Here is a 14,936-nt window from a genome sequence, read left to right on the forward strand (position 1 = left end):
TGGATGGATGGATGGATGGATGGATGGATGGTTGGTTGGATGGATGGATGGTTGGTTGGATGGATGCATGGATGGATCGATGGTTGGAAGGATCGATGGATGGATGGATGGATGGATGGATGGATGGATGGTTGGATGGATGCATGGATGGATCGATGGTTGGAAGGATCGATGGATGGTTGGATGGATGCATGGATGGATCGATGGATCGATGGTTGGAAGGATCGATGGATGGATGGATGGATGGATGGTTGGGTGGATGGATGGATGGATGGATGGATGGATGGATGGATGGATGGATGGTTGGATGGAAGGATGGATGGATGGATGGTTGGATGGAAGGATGGATGGATGGATGGATGGATGGATGGATGGATGGATGTGGACACTAATATAGTTAGCAATTGTTCTTGGTGTGAACAGGCCTTTAGCCTTTCAAATAAATTTCAGGCATAATAACAGATGAAGAAAGACAATGTTTCTTATCAAGGGATTTTTCAACAAACTCGTCTCCATACCGGCGTGACTCTGATCTTCAACCAGATGGAACTGGATAAATACTCTGAATGTTCTGATCCAATCTGACTTCTGACCTGTAACGCTGCCTGGATCATAATCATACACTGTTCGCTGGTTGGCCACAGGAGAACTGGCCCCGACTGAGCCTGGGTTCTTCAATGTTTTTTTGCTCCATTCTGTCACCTGATGGAGTTTTGGTTCCTTGCCACTGTCGCCTTGGCTTTTGGCTTGCTTAGTTGGGGACATTTAATATTCAACAATATAATTGATCTGCCTTACTTAAGGTGGACGATGACGCAATTTTCTTCTAGAAACAAACTTTGTTGTATTATTTTCATGTTATCACTGTGAAGCTTTGATACAATCTGTATTGTAAAAAGCACTATATAAATAACGGTGACTTGACTTTGTCTACTTAAAGGACAAAGATTAAAAAATTATAAAAATGAAAAAATGTAACTCAAATGAAAAGCTAATGAATGGATGGTCAAAAATGAAAAGAAATGAATTTGGAGGGACTCGGGTGACCTTAAGGGGTCAGAGAGACAGGCCTCTTCCTGTTGACCCCTGGGTGAACTCTGACCCCTGCTGTGGGCTGAATCTCTCACACAGGGCTTGTGTGGGGGTCGACGTGGAGCCGGGAAACCAGCCGTGCGTGCAGTCAAACACTTCGGCAGAGATTTGTGATGACAAGGAAAGTAAAAGCCAACCCACGGTTAGAAACTTTTATTTTTATATTTTGTCTGCAATTCATGTAATTTCCTTGATACCGTTTAAACAAAAGAGATACAAATTGCCCCCAAAATGGCAAAAAGAAATAAAAAGTAGCAGTGATTTTATTGAATTAGTTAAAATGTTGCTTCTCTCAAATTCAAATGTCCTCTTTTTTCAGTCTTTTTTGTATTTTATGTCAGACAATTAAACAATTGTATGATTAATTCATAAATACTTTTTTCAAGAAAGTCTCTTGTCTGTGTGGATTTGTGCTCTTTAAATATGTCTGGTTTTAAAAAACCTATCTAATTATATATGAGTTAAATTGCTCTTTAAACTTTTCAAATAGAATGTTTTGTTGATATAATGATATAAATGGCTTATGCCATATCATCATAAAGAGATAATCAACAGTCACATCATATGTTTTAATGCAGACAGGAGAGTGACAAAAAAGAGCTCGGGTTTCCAAGATTGAAATCCTTTGCATTCCAACAAAATCTCCAAAATGTATAGTCAGAAATACATGTGTATTGTGTGATAAAAATGGATGAAATATTGATGATGATGTGAGTCAGGTCCTTTAGAGCAAACCAAAAACGTGCCTGTCGGGACCTCAGCAGGTAAACATTCACATAAACTTCAAATAACTGAAGAACATATCACTTCTTTATCCAATCCAGATATTCCAAAAACGTGGCACTCGGATTATTGTAACTTTAGTCGTATTTCTGACACAGATAAATACAAGCGAAAACAATTAACAAACATTTTTAATTAAATAATGTATAAAAGTGAGACTGACTTGCAAGGAGGAGAACTGAGAGAAATGTATGTGACGGCCCTCAGCTAGGAAGACAAAGACTCTTGGCTGACTTTTACCAGGTAAAGCTCACGAAACCTCTCAAGAACTTGTCAAAATCTGTTACTAAAGGGACATGTGATGGAAAAAATATGAGAAAATATGCTTTTGCATTCAAAACTTTCCTCCCATCTCATATTTCCTTCCTTCACCATGCCGTAAGTTTCACCCCCAAATCAAAAGAAATAAAATAAGAATTTTATTACACCAATGGGAAACTAATAAGAACCACTATTGGGAGGGGAAATGCAATTATTTGCTCTGAAAATAATATCACCATGCAAAATGATTCTTAATTATTTGAAAATATTTTTTTTTATGTTTTCTGTTGATTTCGGGGTGAAACGAGACCTGGTCTTGTTTCATGAGCTTCACCCTTAGATTTTATTAAGCATGTTCAGCAGTTATAAGGATTCGGTGCAACAGTTAATCTCAGAACAGAAGACTATCTCAGGACTTCTGCTTTTCTCGGGTCCTGAATGAGGAGGTATATCCTGTGTTTTTCCAGTTGTGCTCCTCGAGAGGGTTTTCGGAGCCAAGGCAAGAAAGGCGATGAAGGCCTTTAATGTTCGATGAAGGGAGATTTCAGATCACTCACCCCTAAGGCCATAGGAAGACAAGGGTATATTCAATCAAACGCTGTGATGTGCATTAAAACCAGTAGTTAGATGTAATGGGTGCAGTGCATTCAGAGCATTGTCATGAGGAGAGCAGATGAGGAATGTAACAAGTCTGTCAGGCATTTGAGATGAGCATTGAGTGGAAGTTTTGATACATTAATATGATGCCAGGTCAGTGCATTTAAGACATTCTCAGAGTCATTATGTGTGGACTGAGGTTTGGCGAGAGGCGTCCCAGTTTGGGTTAGTGGGCGTGAATGTCCAGGCCTTGTCCTATGAGGGGTTCGGCGGGGTGGCTGTGGGGGGGTGGGTGAAGCAGCATGGCAGTGTGGGGGCCGGGGTAGGGGTGCAGGGACGGGCCGGCGTGGGGGTATCCCGGCTGGGGCAGGAGGGCCCCGGGGTAATCCGTGGGCAGGGACGGCATTCCCTGAAGCCCTGACAGTGGAGGAAGAGAGAAAGAGTCAGTCCTGAGAACAGGTACATCACCCTAGTCTTACAAAGGAAGTGTGTGTTGGACTGACACAGAATAAGTAGTGGCAGAAAAAAACAGTCAACGTAGCAGTTATAAAGCTTCACAGTCCTATAGCTCATCCTGGGTCGACATTTCATTCAGTAACATTAGGCAGTTTTGATTTACATATGTGCTTAAGCAATGCTTCTATCGCTTGTTTTTGGATCTGGATATTCACTATTCTTTCAGAAGATGCGTAATAGCGCCCCCGACCGTATAACAGTGAAAACATGTAAAACTCGTCACAAGAGGGGCAACTATGGGCCCCTATCATACACCCGGTGCAATGCAGTGCCAGGTGCGACGCAAGTGTGTTTTGATAGTTTCAGCCCGACGCACTTTTCATTTTCACGTCCTGCACCACATTCTTAAATAGCAAATGCATTTGTGCGCCATTTGTCGTTTTCTGGTATGAAAACGAGGTTTGTTCAGGTGCATTGTTGGCGTGTTTTTTGAGGCAACTGAAACCTGGTCTAAAGACAATGAAACCAATGACGCAATTGTTTTTTTGTTATTTAAAGAACGTGTTAGTAATGTGCGCTTATAGGCGGGTCCACAACGCGTGTACACTTTGTCCCGTAGATGGTCACTTGCGCACTTTAACCTCGCGCACAAGCAGAGCCGTTTCCTCGCTACAGAATTGAAAATTCTTCCATGTAAATAGCGAATGCAACTGGCTTTTAAAGGGAATGGGAGATGAGACTCTAGCTATGTTTCCATCCACACGTTTTTATCCGAATTAAGTGATATCGAATGAAAAATGGCTTATGGAAACAGTAAAATTCTATTGAATTTCATGAATATCGACTCAAATGAAATACGTTTGGTCTCATCAGATTTGATCTTGATTGATATACGGCTTATGCGATAAACGCTGATGGAAACATTATTTGTATAAATCCATTTTGTCTAGCAAAACTGTTCGCAAATGTTTGCTTGAATGCTGTGCGATTCAGTGCGAAAATGAATGGAAACACCTTAAAATGTCTCAAATCAATTCGATATACCCATTTGATCGCAAAACAGGATGTGACGTCATTACGCACAGGTTTTTATTTGCTTTAAAGCCGTTGGATGGAAACACACTTTCACCAGCTTTATTCGCATTAGTTTTTTTACTGAACTTCAGATAATTAGCTTCTGATTGGTTTATTGCACATTACGCCCAAAACACACCCATTACTCATTAAGAGAATAGGGACAACCCTTTTAGACCATGCGCCGGGTGCACTGACCATTTTTCCCGTCGTTAAACTAGCAAAAGTGGATTTGGACACGCACTGAGTGCACTTGAGCTGTGCACCTTAGACCATGAGACCATTAGATCATTAAAATAAGGCCCTAAGAGTTCATTTTGAATACAGTATATGCTTCTTCAGACATCACCCTCAATATACTTTTTGCCCCCCAAGTACAAAAGAGAAACTTTGAAAGTAATGCTCTCACCTGCTGTCCTAAGACCTAAATGAGTCTGAGCATCCAACCCATATCCTCCAAGAGCCGCCCCCTCTGGACTGTACGGGGCACCCTGGCCTAAAACACACACACACACACACACACAAATATGTGTTATTCAGTGCAGAGAGCCACAAATGTTGATTTACTATACAATCAGAATTTAAAACAAGTCATAGATAAACATGCACAAATGCAGAATAACTTTATTTTACCTGAGCGATTTGATTGGTCAATCATTGGCTGGACTATTCTGCGTCTGGCATTTATAAACCTGAGCAAGGACAGCAGGAGCAAACACATGATTAGAACAACAACAGTAGAGCAACAATAGCTGACCAAAGAACCACAATTTAAGAACCACATTGAATGCATTTTACATTAAAAATGCAGAACAAAAAAGTAAATACAAAAAAAATTATATTATATTTCAAACATTTTAACTTTGAATTACATTGCTCATGATTATAAATATGCCCAGATGAAGGCAGGTAATGAGAGCGGTTGATTATTAGTGAAAGAGAGTGATTACTAACCAGTTGTTGACCTGCAGTATGGTGAGACCCGTGTCTAGGGAGAGCTGTTTCTTCTGTTCTTCAGACGGGTACGGGTGCTGAGAGAGGACAAAAAGGTTTGTAATGCAATTAAGGTTAGGTTATTGGTGTGACCTTTCTGAACGCACAAAAATAGGCAGCTGCATTGTTCCACAGGCAGATTACTTCCTGAAAGTAACAAGTAATGTGTTCATTTTTGAATTTGCACCATTATTTAGTTAGAATTAATTTTTAGTTAGAATTAGTTAGAATTATATTTGCAACAATGTAGATTACAAGTAATACAATAATGTAACTTGTTGCCTTTAAAATACATATAAAAATGCATTTAATTATAAACATGCTCCTAAATAATGGTTACTGGTTACATTTGGAGGCTTGATTAAATATTAAGGAATTTGGAATTTGACACAAAAAAAAAATATATGTATATATATCACATTTGTTACCTACACAATTATTTTTATTCTTGTTATTATTAGTAACTTCTGGATATTCTGCCATTTGTAATTACAGATGCATCATTAGTTGGCAATTACCATATGCTCATTACCATATCTTTAAAAGCTTTACTCATTTCAACTGTGCTCAGCTATGCAATATTAGGCAATGCAATATTATCCATCAAAGAGCTCATCAATTCATATTTCACAGATATTAACTTGAGATGGTCAATAAAGTCAATAATTTTTGTTACACCTTTTCCAATCCTTTTATCACCTTTTATCCCTTTCTAGCTTTCCTGTGTTGTCTTTGTTATCTTTCTTCAAGCTCCGTTCTTTGTTTTTCTGCCACCAATTTTAGCACCAAATGCTACTGTTTCTTTCAAGCCTTATATAAATTTACCAATGTAACCATACTTTTCATCACAATAAATAAAAAAAGAGTTCACTCGTATTTACTTCATGTTACTTATTTACTGAATGCTGATAATTTTCTCTCTCTCAGCAGAACACAAAAAGAAAAGTGTTCAAGTATGTTTTTAACTGTAACTGGATCTTACCGACAGGTGCTGAAAAAGCCATGCTCTCATAATGTTCGTTGCAACTTTGGGAAAGATTCCTCTTTTCTTGTTGTTTCGTCTGTCTCTGTCCGTTTCGTCTTCTTCTCCTGTGCTGGGTGACGCCACACTCCCATCCAATCCATCACCTGAAACCCCACAATGAAATATCCCATCAGATAATAACAGGATGCTAGTCACTGAATTAAACATGCAACAACGTAGCATACTACTATTGGAAACATTCATTACTGTTTATACAATTCACTAAATATTTGAATAGAACAGTATGCAGTGTAAACAGTACTTGATTGTGTGTAAAATGGCTACCGGCATCACTGCAGTTCTCTGCGCTGTGTGAGGTGAGGCCACAGGAAGCGCTCGGGGTGCCCGAGGGGGTCGACACACACTCATCTGGGTCCCGCAACCAAGACTGATTCTAGATCAGAGGAACACACACACACACACACACACACACAATAAGAGGAAACAACCAAAGACTTTAGATACAGAAAGATGCTGCACTCATATTAGTATGAATGGGAGAAAGGCAGAATATCTGGCGGAACAAGCCCCGCCTTCTAAATAAAAGAGCCAATCGCTGATTGATAAAGTCATCAGATTGTTAGAAGCTCCGTTTGCTATAGAAACAGTCAGTGTTTTGAGACGCGTGCAGGACCGCACATGCGCATTGGCTGGTCTAGCCTGAAAAGTAAAAAAATGTAATGCTATTTGAGCATAAATACTCACTGCTGCATTTACTCCCAGACAGCACCATAGTGTCGGCCATCTGGTACGCATTGAATCCACATGTACCAGATGTGGGCCGGATCTGGGCCGACACTATGGTGCTGTCTGGGTAGTCACTGCATTTATACTCACTTCTGTGTGTGTGTGTGTGTGTGTGTGTGTGTGTGTGTGTGTGTGTGTGTGTGTGTGTGTGTGTGTGTGTGTGTGCACTTGTTTGGGTGTAATGCAGAGCACAAATTCAGAGTATGGTACACCATACTTGGCAACACGTCACTTTTATAAGAAACAACTTTTATGAGAGAGTTCATGTCAGATTTTGTTGCTGATTTGAAATATGTTATTTAATCGACCTTATTCAGAGCAGCGCCATGACATATGAAAGCGAGGCTGCGAGGGAAAGACTTACTGTGTTTTCAATGGCATCCACTGTAAAAAACATTTCTTGGAAAGATATTTTTGCAGTGTTTCGTCACTGATGGCGCTGCTGTGAATAAGGTCTACAGTGAGTTCAGCAAGCAGCTTTTGAGATTTCAGGAAGTGGACAGGACTTGGTCTTGGATGCCCAAAACAGCATATATGGCCGCCGAGTGAACAGACTTTCTTTGGAAGGGACTTTGAAATCACGAACACCCTGGACTCACTTGTTCTGACAGATTGGTGCAAGAACCAGTGAAATCTTCCATGTCAGATTTGGATCCCCCGTCCCGGTCCTCCAGCACCAAATCAGTGGGCATCTTGCCCTTTAGACAGGTGATGTAGCGATGACAGAAATTATCACAGAGGTCATGAACCTATAAGAGAAAACAGACTCGTTGACATCCATTCATTCTGAAAGAATGTTAATGCTGCTTTTTCATATTCAATAAAAGAACAGAGAGAGGGAAGGCTTGGTTTCAAAACCTGCAAAGTTGCCACGTTTTAATATGGGGAAGCGTGAATGAGATTTTATGAAGGATATCATGAAATAAGGAAATAGAAATGATAAAAAATAATAAAAAGGGGTTTGAAATGACATGAGGTGAGTCAAGTTTAACAGGATTTTCATTTAAGAAAAATCACACACAAAATGCAATATCTGGAAACTGGAAAAATTACAAAAGTACCCAGCAATTTTCAACAAGCAAATTCAAACATAGTCTAGGCTAAAACAAGGCAAAATTTGGGCTGTCAGTGAAAATTTAATAGACGTCTAAACCATAGCCTAGGAATAGACTAGTCATACACATAGAACATTAAACCAAACACCTTGTTATCACTGTTGACTTTGCTTACATGATAATACATTTATCATACATCATAAACAAAAACGACATGTAACCAAATTCAAGGTTATTTTGGCTGTGGGTTATTTTCTGGGTAACCCAGAAGTGGGTTTCTCATATAGCCGCACTATATCTGGTATATAGTTAACCTAGACTGTGAAATGACAGCTATTGCTTGCTGGGTAACCAAATGTACCATGGTATGATGGGATTTTCTGACATGGTATCAAGGTAATAGCATGTTTTTGGTCATGTGTTACCATAAAACATTTTTTTACAACATGTAGCATAATAATGTTCTTTGAAGTAATTGATTTACCATCTAAATATTACTGTTATCATCAGTACTGATAATATATTACCATAAAGTGCCATATTATTCTCATCTGATACCATCACTTTATCATTGTATCACCATATTGTTATATTGTAAGGGTAATCTATAAAAACACTCATCGTGTGATACAGGAGACAACACATACCTTTTCTAGCTCTAATAGATGAAACCGTAGAACTTGAATGGCCTGGATCATCTATGCAAAGAGATCATATGGTTAAAAAATTAATTGCAAAATTACATGAAGCCATTTATTTTTAAAGCTTATGCATATTATTTTACCAGATTATCCAGTTCTGGATTTGATGAAAAGATGGGTTTCTCTGATCGAATCTAAAATAGTGAACAGAAGAAAAAAAATCATTAGGTACCAGCTTTGATGCTCAATGTTTATGCAGGCATTTTTCTAGTACATAACAAGACACAAGCCTGTCACATTTTACAATTTAAACTAGACAAGGAGTTGCAGATCCCTGTGTGTGCGCGCATGTGTGTGCATTTTTTGGTCCCCATGAGGAAAACAGCTTATAAATCATACTAAGTTATGCTTATTACTTTTCTATGAGGGGTAGGTTTAGGCATGGGCGTCGGAAGAAAAAAAAAAGTGGGTGGGTCCTCCCCCAGAAAAATGTTTACTGGAGTAACTGTTAAATACCATTTCATGTATTCAGGTGCCTTTTAATGAAAACAACTAAAAAACTCCACTTCACGTCGGGCGGTTCTTTGCCTCCACATCGTGCATTAAATGCACGTGGATTATCCCGCTAATATCATTGTCATTTGCCAGCAATGACAACTTAAAGCTGTTATTGATGTTTGCAACGCAATATTTGACTGGAAGGGTTCAACGGGCGATTACTTTCATTTGCGGCTCGTTGAGAAATATAATGTAGCTATTCAGCGGAAATGGAGTTTAATTTATTAGGGAATTCCTCAAGTGGAATGGATTTTGACTGACGGCGCTATGAAAAGACAAATGCGCTGAATCAGAGAGAGACGGTAAAAGTAAGTGGGTCCAATATCATTGGTCTTAAAAAGTGGGTGGGTCTTGTCCCACCCATATACAATGGTTCCGACGCCCATGGGTTTAGGGGTAGGGGATAGAATATACAGTTTGTACAGTATTTTAAAAAAAATCATGGTTTCCTTAAAAATGAACCCAACCCATGAGTTACTCACTTGTTTGGCAAAGACTGCGATATCATCATTGAACGAGTCAGAGGAGCAGACGTCGCTGTGATTGGTCATGCCATGGAGGTGGGCGGAGTTTGACATGGAGGCGGAGTCTCGTGGTGAGCAAGTGGCAAGTTCACACTTTTCAAATACCAGAGCCAGGAGTGGAAACAGAGGATGACTGCAAATCAACACACACACACACACACACACTCCGTGTAAGACAACACTGCAGGGTAAGAAATGCAACACAGCTAATGCTGCCTAAGAATGATTGATTTATGTGATGAGCACAAATGAATGCCACCGCAATGTCAGAATCATTCCGGATTTTCTCGAAGGGTGAAGAGTGTAATAGTTTTGATATTATATCCTTTAATCTATATCAGATAATGTGGATAGACAACTATAAGTAAACTATTTGTAGGTTGACTTGGCTAAAAGGTGAATTTGAAACATTGTTGTTTGTTTGAGTAGCCCAACACAGCAACACTGGCTCAACCAATGGCGTGAGTTTGGGGCCGGACCAACTGTTGGTCTGACCAATGGGAGTGTTTGGAAAACCTGTCTGAAAACAGTAATTATTTTTGCAATTCCATTTAGTGCCACTAGTGGTGCGAAAATGACACATTTCACCTTTCTGACTTTCCAAGGCGCTGTGACGTTTTTAATTGTGAATTGTGAATGAACATTGTAGTTTGTAAACACTGTGTGTTGAAAAAACAGCCCGTCTGAAAATACTAAATTTTGTGGGGTTTTGTGCTGACAAATTTTTTTTTAATCATTCTCAGTGGTAGCACTTGAACAGTAAAATACATAAATGACATCGTTTAACTCATTCCAAGGCCATTGACAGATATTTCCATCATTTATGAGACAATGCTTCCCCGCCTTCCTCGTGTTTTTACTGTTATACGGTAGGGGGCGCTATAACACATCTTCTGAAAGAGTACTTCTGAAATAAGCAATATCATATATATATATTACAGAAGATGCATGTAAAATAATGCGATCATCAACATTAAACAGCATATAAATCAAACCTAACGGTACTGAATGAAATATTGACCCAGGACTGTGAAGCTTTGGAGGTGTTGATGGACTCGATCTACTCCATCTATGTTTTGATCATCGTTCTGAATCCGATCTGAATGTAGTCTTTAAAAAAAAGCTCAGCTTTCTGCTAAAAAAATATGCTTTTTTTAGAAACTTACCCACATTCAAGTGTTGATAAAAAAGGAATCATGAAGCTATAGAATAAAGCGGGTTTAAAAGCAGAGGGTCTGTTCTTTCTTTTGATTTACTGCATGTCCAGATATTCATACAACAAAATATTCTGAGGGACATGAAAGTTTTGTGAAAATGATCAAAAATGCTCACTTTTTTCAAAAAAAACACTGACGAGGAAAGAGTTAATACCTAATGCACACCTTTACTTATTCATTTTGTTGCCCTTGAACTAAAATACTTTGTATCTTCATCAGAAACTAAAAAAAAGAGAAAGAGATGTGTCTAGCCATATGGTTTGATTTACCCTAAAAATAGGCCTCATGTGAAAAAGTGAAAAATATTGTGTGATTAATTAAACTTCAAGTGAGCAAAATCACTTGAACTTGTACGATGCCACAATTACAAATTCATGAAAACCAGGCAGGATTTGAAGGCTAAATATGCAGCGCTCCTCCATGTTTGGTGTGAGGAAACAGATGGTGACTCTCACCCGTAGATCAGGTCCCGGTGGTGTTTCAGGGAGTCGGGCACCGTGTGGCCGTAGTGATGCGGAGGAAGTGACCTCATGACGTCCCGGTACCCTCCCACAGGCATGCCGTCAGAGCCTGGGTACTGCACCAACTCCTCATACTAGACACGGGGACACAGGACGAGACAAAACTCGAAGATAAGACATGGCCTAATTCAGCATTATGTTAGTGAGAACTGTGCTGTGTGTGTGTGTGTGTGTGTGTGTGGTGGGTGGGATATGAGGCATTGACTGTACAGTTGAGTATGAGAGGCTGTTTGAAGTCGCTGATAATTGTATCTCCTCCTTAATAAACACTGTATGCGGAGAGGCTTTGATGTGCGATTTTTCAGTGTGCCAAACAGCATTCACCCAGGGACATAAACTCCACAGAAAACTGATTTATAATTAACAGCCTTACATACAATTACATAAAGTCATCCAGCCTTCATTTTTATACTAATTAGGTGATTTTAAAGTGATCTTTCTGATTAATGCTGTAGTCCGATATATGATCAGAAAAACAACATGCGCTGCACAATGGGACAGCTTTCTGAATAACCAATAATCAGAAAAACATCTAACTATGAAATACATTTGAAACATTTCCAGTGACTGCTCACCTATTATTCCAATAGATGTTGTAGTATCATTACTAATAACGCTGCTTAATGTAAGCCATAACCTCTGCAAAGTACATTTTAACTAAAACAAAGTGTAGGCCTTTGTTAATAATCAGGCTTTTCTGTAGCATATAAACCATGCTCATATTCTTATGCTCAACGTACCATGAAAATCTTTTTAGCGCACTACGTTACACCAGTTTAATTTGGCTCGATTTTTGAAGTTGCGAACGAGAACGAGAGAAAGCAATTTTGGGTTTCGCAGTCTTTTAAAATATGTCCAATGAACAAGCTGTTATGAAAATATATTAAAATGAATTAACCAAAATTTAAAAAAGACGTTTTGAGCTGAAATGATAAGTAGGTCTATTATGAAGATGGACAATGTAAGAATTTAAATTCAAAGTCACATGGCCAGTCATCATTACTGCGTTACTAAAATCATAGTACATTATACATTATAAGTAGCTTTAGTATATTCGGTAACACTTTACAATAAGGTTCATTAGTTAACATTAGTAAACTACCTTAGTTACCATGCACTAAGAATAAACAATACTTATTCAGCATTTATTAATATTAGTTAATATTAATTTCAACATTTACTAATACATCATTAAAATCAAAAGTTGTATTTGTTAACATTAGTTAATGCACTGTGAACATGAACAAACAATGAACAGCTGGATTTGTATTAACTAACATTAACAAAGATTAATAAATACTGTAACAAATGTATTGCTTATTGTTATTATTAATACATTAACTAATGTTAACTAATGAACCTTATTGTAAAGTGTTACCATACATTCATAGATAAAGCTGGATTCTATTGACGGAAATATCATCAAACTTTGATGCACACACTGTATTTGAACTGGTAATCACATAATGACTATTAGTGTGAAGAATTAAAGTTATTATAGACAAACTGCAGTATCAGTTTCAAACCAACTGAATATATTTAAATATAAAAACCACATATGTGTAACGCCGTATGCTGCAGCAATGCTTTTTACAAATAAATGAGTAATGAATGTGTACTTTACTAAAACTCAGACGTGATATAGAACAGCACGTAAAATATATCCCATTTATTTTGTGGAATTTAACAATAAAAATATTCTTAATGTGGTTGCAGGGACTGATAGCCTATAAGAGCTTGTGTTTGAGATCGCATAGACTGATGCCAAATTAACAGGATCTTAACGACCATTTGTAAGAAGACACAGAACACAAGAAGAATTTCCATTTGGCCGCTCACTGTAGCACAAAAGTTGACCTACTTACCCACTTCATCTGCCTTTCCACGGCCTGGCTTTCTACACTCAATCTGAGGCTGGCCTTCTGCTGCAGCTCTCAAGACAACTCACTGACTTCAGTGAGGAGAAACTACTGCAATCTTTGTAAACTCAACTGCCTTCCAAATAATGTAGGCTTGGCTACATGAAAAATATTGAAAATATTAAAAAATTAATTATTTTTCTTACTATTTGATTGCACATTAACGAATCTATTAAACATTACGTAACAGAATAAGGTTTACAACTGAATTAATAATGTAAGTTATTATAAAGCATCAGCCAAAAATCTAACAATTGCAAAATAGGAAGTAACTTTTTGTATTTTAGACAACATAATTGCTTGTAGAACTAGTTATCTTTTTGTTATGCTTGTTTATGTGTTATTAACATCCACACTACATGATCAAACACTAGCTTTGCATCAAAACAGCAGGAAAATGGATCTGTAAAACCAAGGGAAGAAACAGGACCTACCCTCTTCTCCATGCGATACGGAAGCCGAGCTCACACACTCACTGACGGAGGACAACACACACCCGAGCGGCAGAAAACACACACTCTCTAGAAGAAATAAAGCGTTCAAAAAAATCAGCATGCATTGTAACATAAGCATACTGACACCATAATCATATTCTGGTCCAAAAGCATTTGAAATTTCGGGGACATTATTAAATAAATGCAAGCACATAGCCTATGAGAGTAGTGGATAAGATTGCTTATTTCACTCAAAAAGTATCCACCAAAATAACAGCGCAAGTGTTGCTGTACTAGAGTGAGAAACGCATGTTATTATCCATAACGACTTATTACATCCACGGAAATGTTATGGGTGTGTAAATTGGCTTGTATTATGAATATGAGGATATGATGAGAAGGCGTAAAGATCCCCCACCTTAAGAAGACTGTAGCAAAAGAAGCGAGACGCGGGCCGAGTATCCAGCGTTAGCGGCGCGTTTCAGATGATGTCGCGTCCTTCGCGCGCTATCGATGTCCATGAAGCGAGGCGTTGAGCTCGAATGCGTCTCTCCGCGATGAGCGATGGAGCTTTAAACCAGAGAGAGAGAGAGAGAGAGAGAGAGAGATGGAGAGATGGAGACTGGGAGTTGTTTAGGGGGTCAAAACACAACGGGGTCTCTCACCCCCACCTCCTTATCACACACATACGCTCACACACACACACACTCTCGCGCATTACAAACGCAGAACCTTTGGTTTTATCTGAAGGACGCTTTCTCTCACACACACACCGTGCTTACCGAGTTTCATCATCGCTATTCCGGTGTACAATCACTTGTCTGGGTTGAACTGGAGAATTTTACACACATGCGTTATTATTCTCCACTGCACACGCCTCACATCACACAACACCACCTCATTCATATACTGTTTACAGTGGCCCCAAAAATATTTGCAGACTCATGTCGGATTTAAAAACGTATCGGAGCAAATGGCATCTGCAAACACATGAAAGACATTTTCTCAGAACTAACTTTAGCCATATTTGCATATTTAAC

At 38.7% G+C, this 14,936-nt stretch overlaps 1 protein-coding gene across 2 annotated transcripts; it reads right to left on the reverse strand.

The window, feature by feature from the left end:
• Nucleotides 1-1,642: 1,642 nt before the first annotated feature.
• meis3 (myeloid ecotropic viral integration site 3) lies at nucleotides 1,643-14,723 on the reverse strand. 2 transcript variants are annotated; one of them, XM_084126227.1, is made up of 14 exons: nucleotides 14,679-14,723; nucleotides 14,315-14,466; nucleotides 13,897-13,983; nucleotides 11,478-11,617; nucleotides 9,764-9,938; nucleotides 8,867-8,917; nucleotides 8,730-8,780; nucleotides 7,627-7,776; nucleotides 6,566-6,674; nucleotides 6,239-6,384; nucleotides 5,218-5,294; nucleotides 4,897-4,955; nucleotides 4,673-4,759; nucleotides 1,643-3,150 (listed from the first exon to the last, which is right to left on the reverse strand). In XM_084126227.1, the coding sequence occupies exons 3-14, from the start codon at nucleotides 13,906-13,908 to the stop codon at nucleotides 2,960-2,962; spliced, it is 1,248 nt and encodes a 415-aa protein (XP_083982353.1). In that variant the 5' UTR covers nucleotides 13,909-13,983; nucleotides 14,315-14,466; nucleotides 14,679-14,723; the 3' UTR covers nucleotides 1,643-2,959. The 2 variants fall into 2 exon arrangements, with proteins under 2 accessions (XP_083982353.1, XP_083982352.1); XM_084126226.1 differs by lacking the exon at nucleotides 14,679-14,723 and having other exon boundaries at nucleotides 14,315-14,559.
• Between the last annotated feature and the right edge of the window lie 213 nt (nucleotides 14,724-14,936).

This window comes from Abramis brama, assembly GCF_963993115.1.
Source record: "Abramis brama genome assembly, chromosome: 10".
Taxonomy (NCBI): domain Eukaryota; kingdom Metazoa; phylum Chordata; class Actinopteri; order Cypriniformes; family Leuciscidae; genus Abramis; species Abramis brama.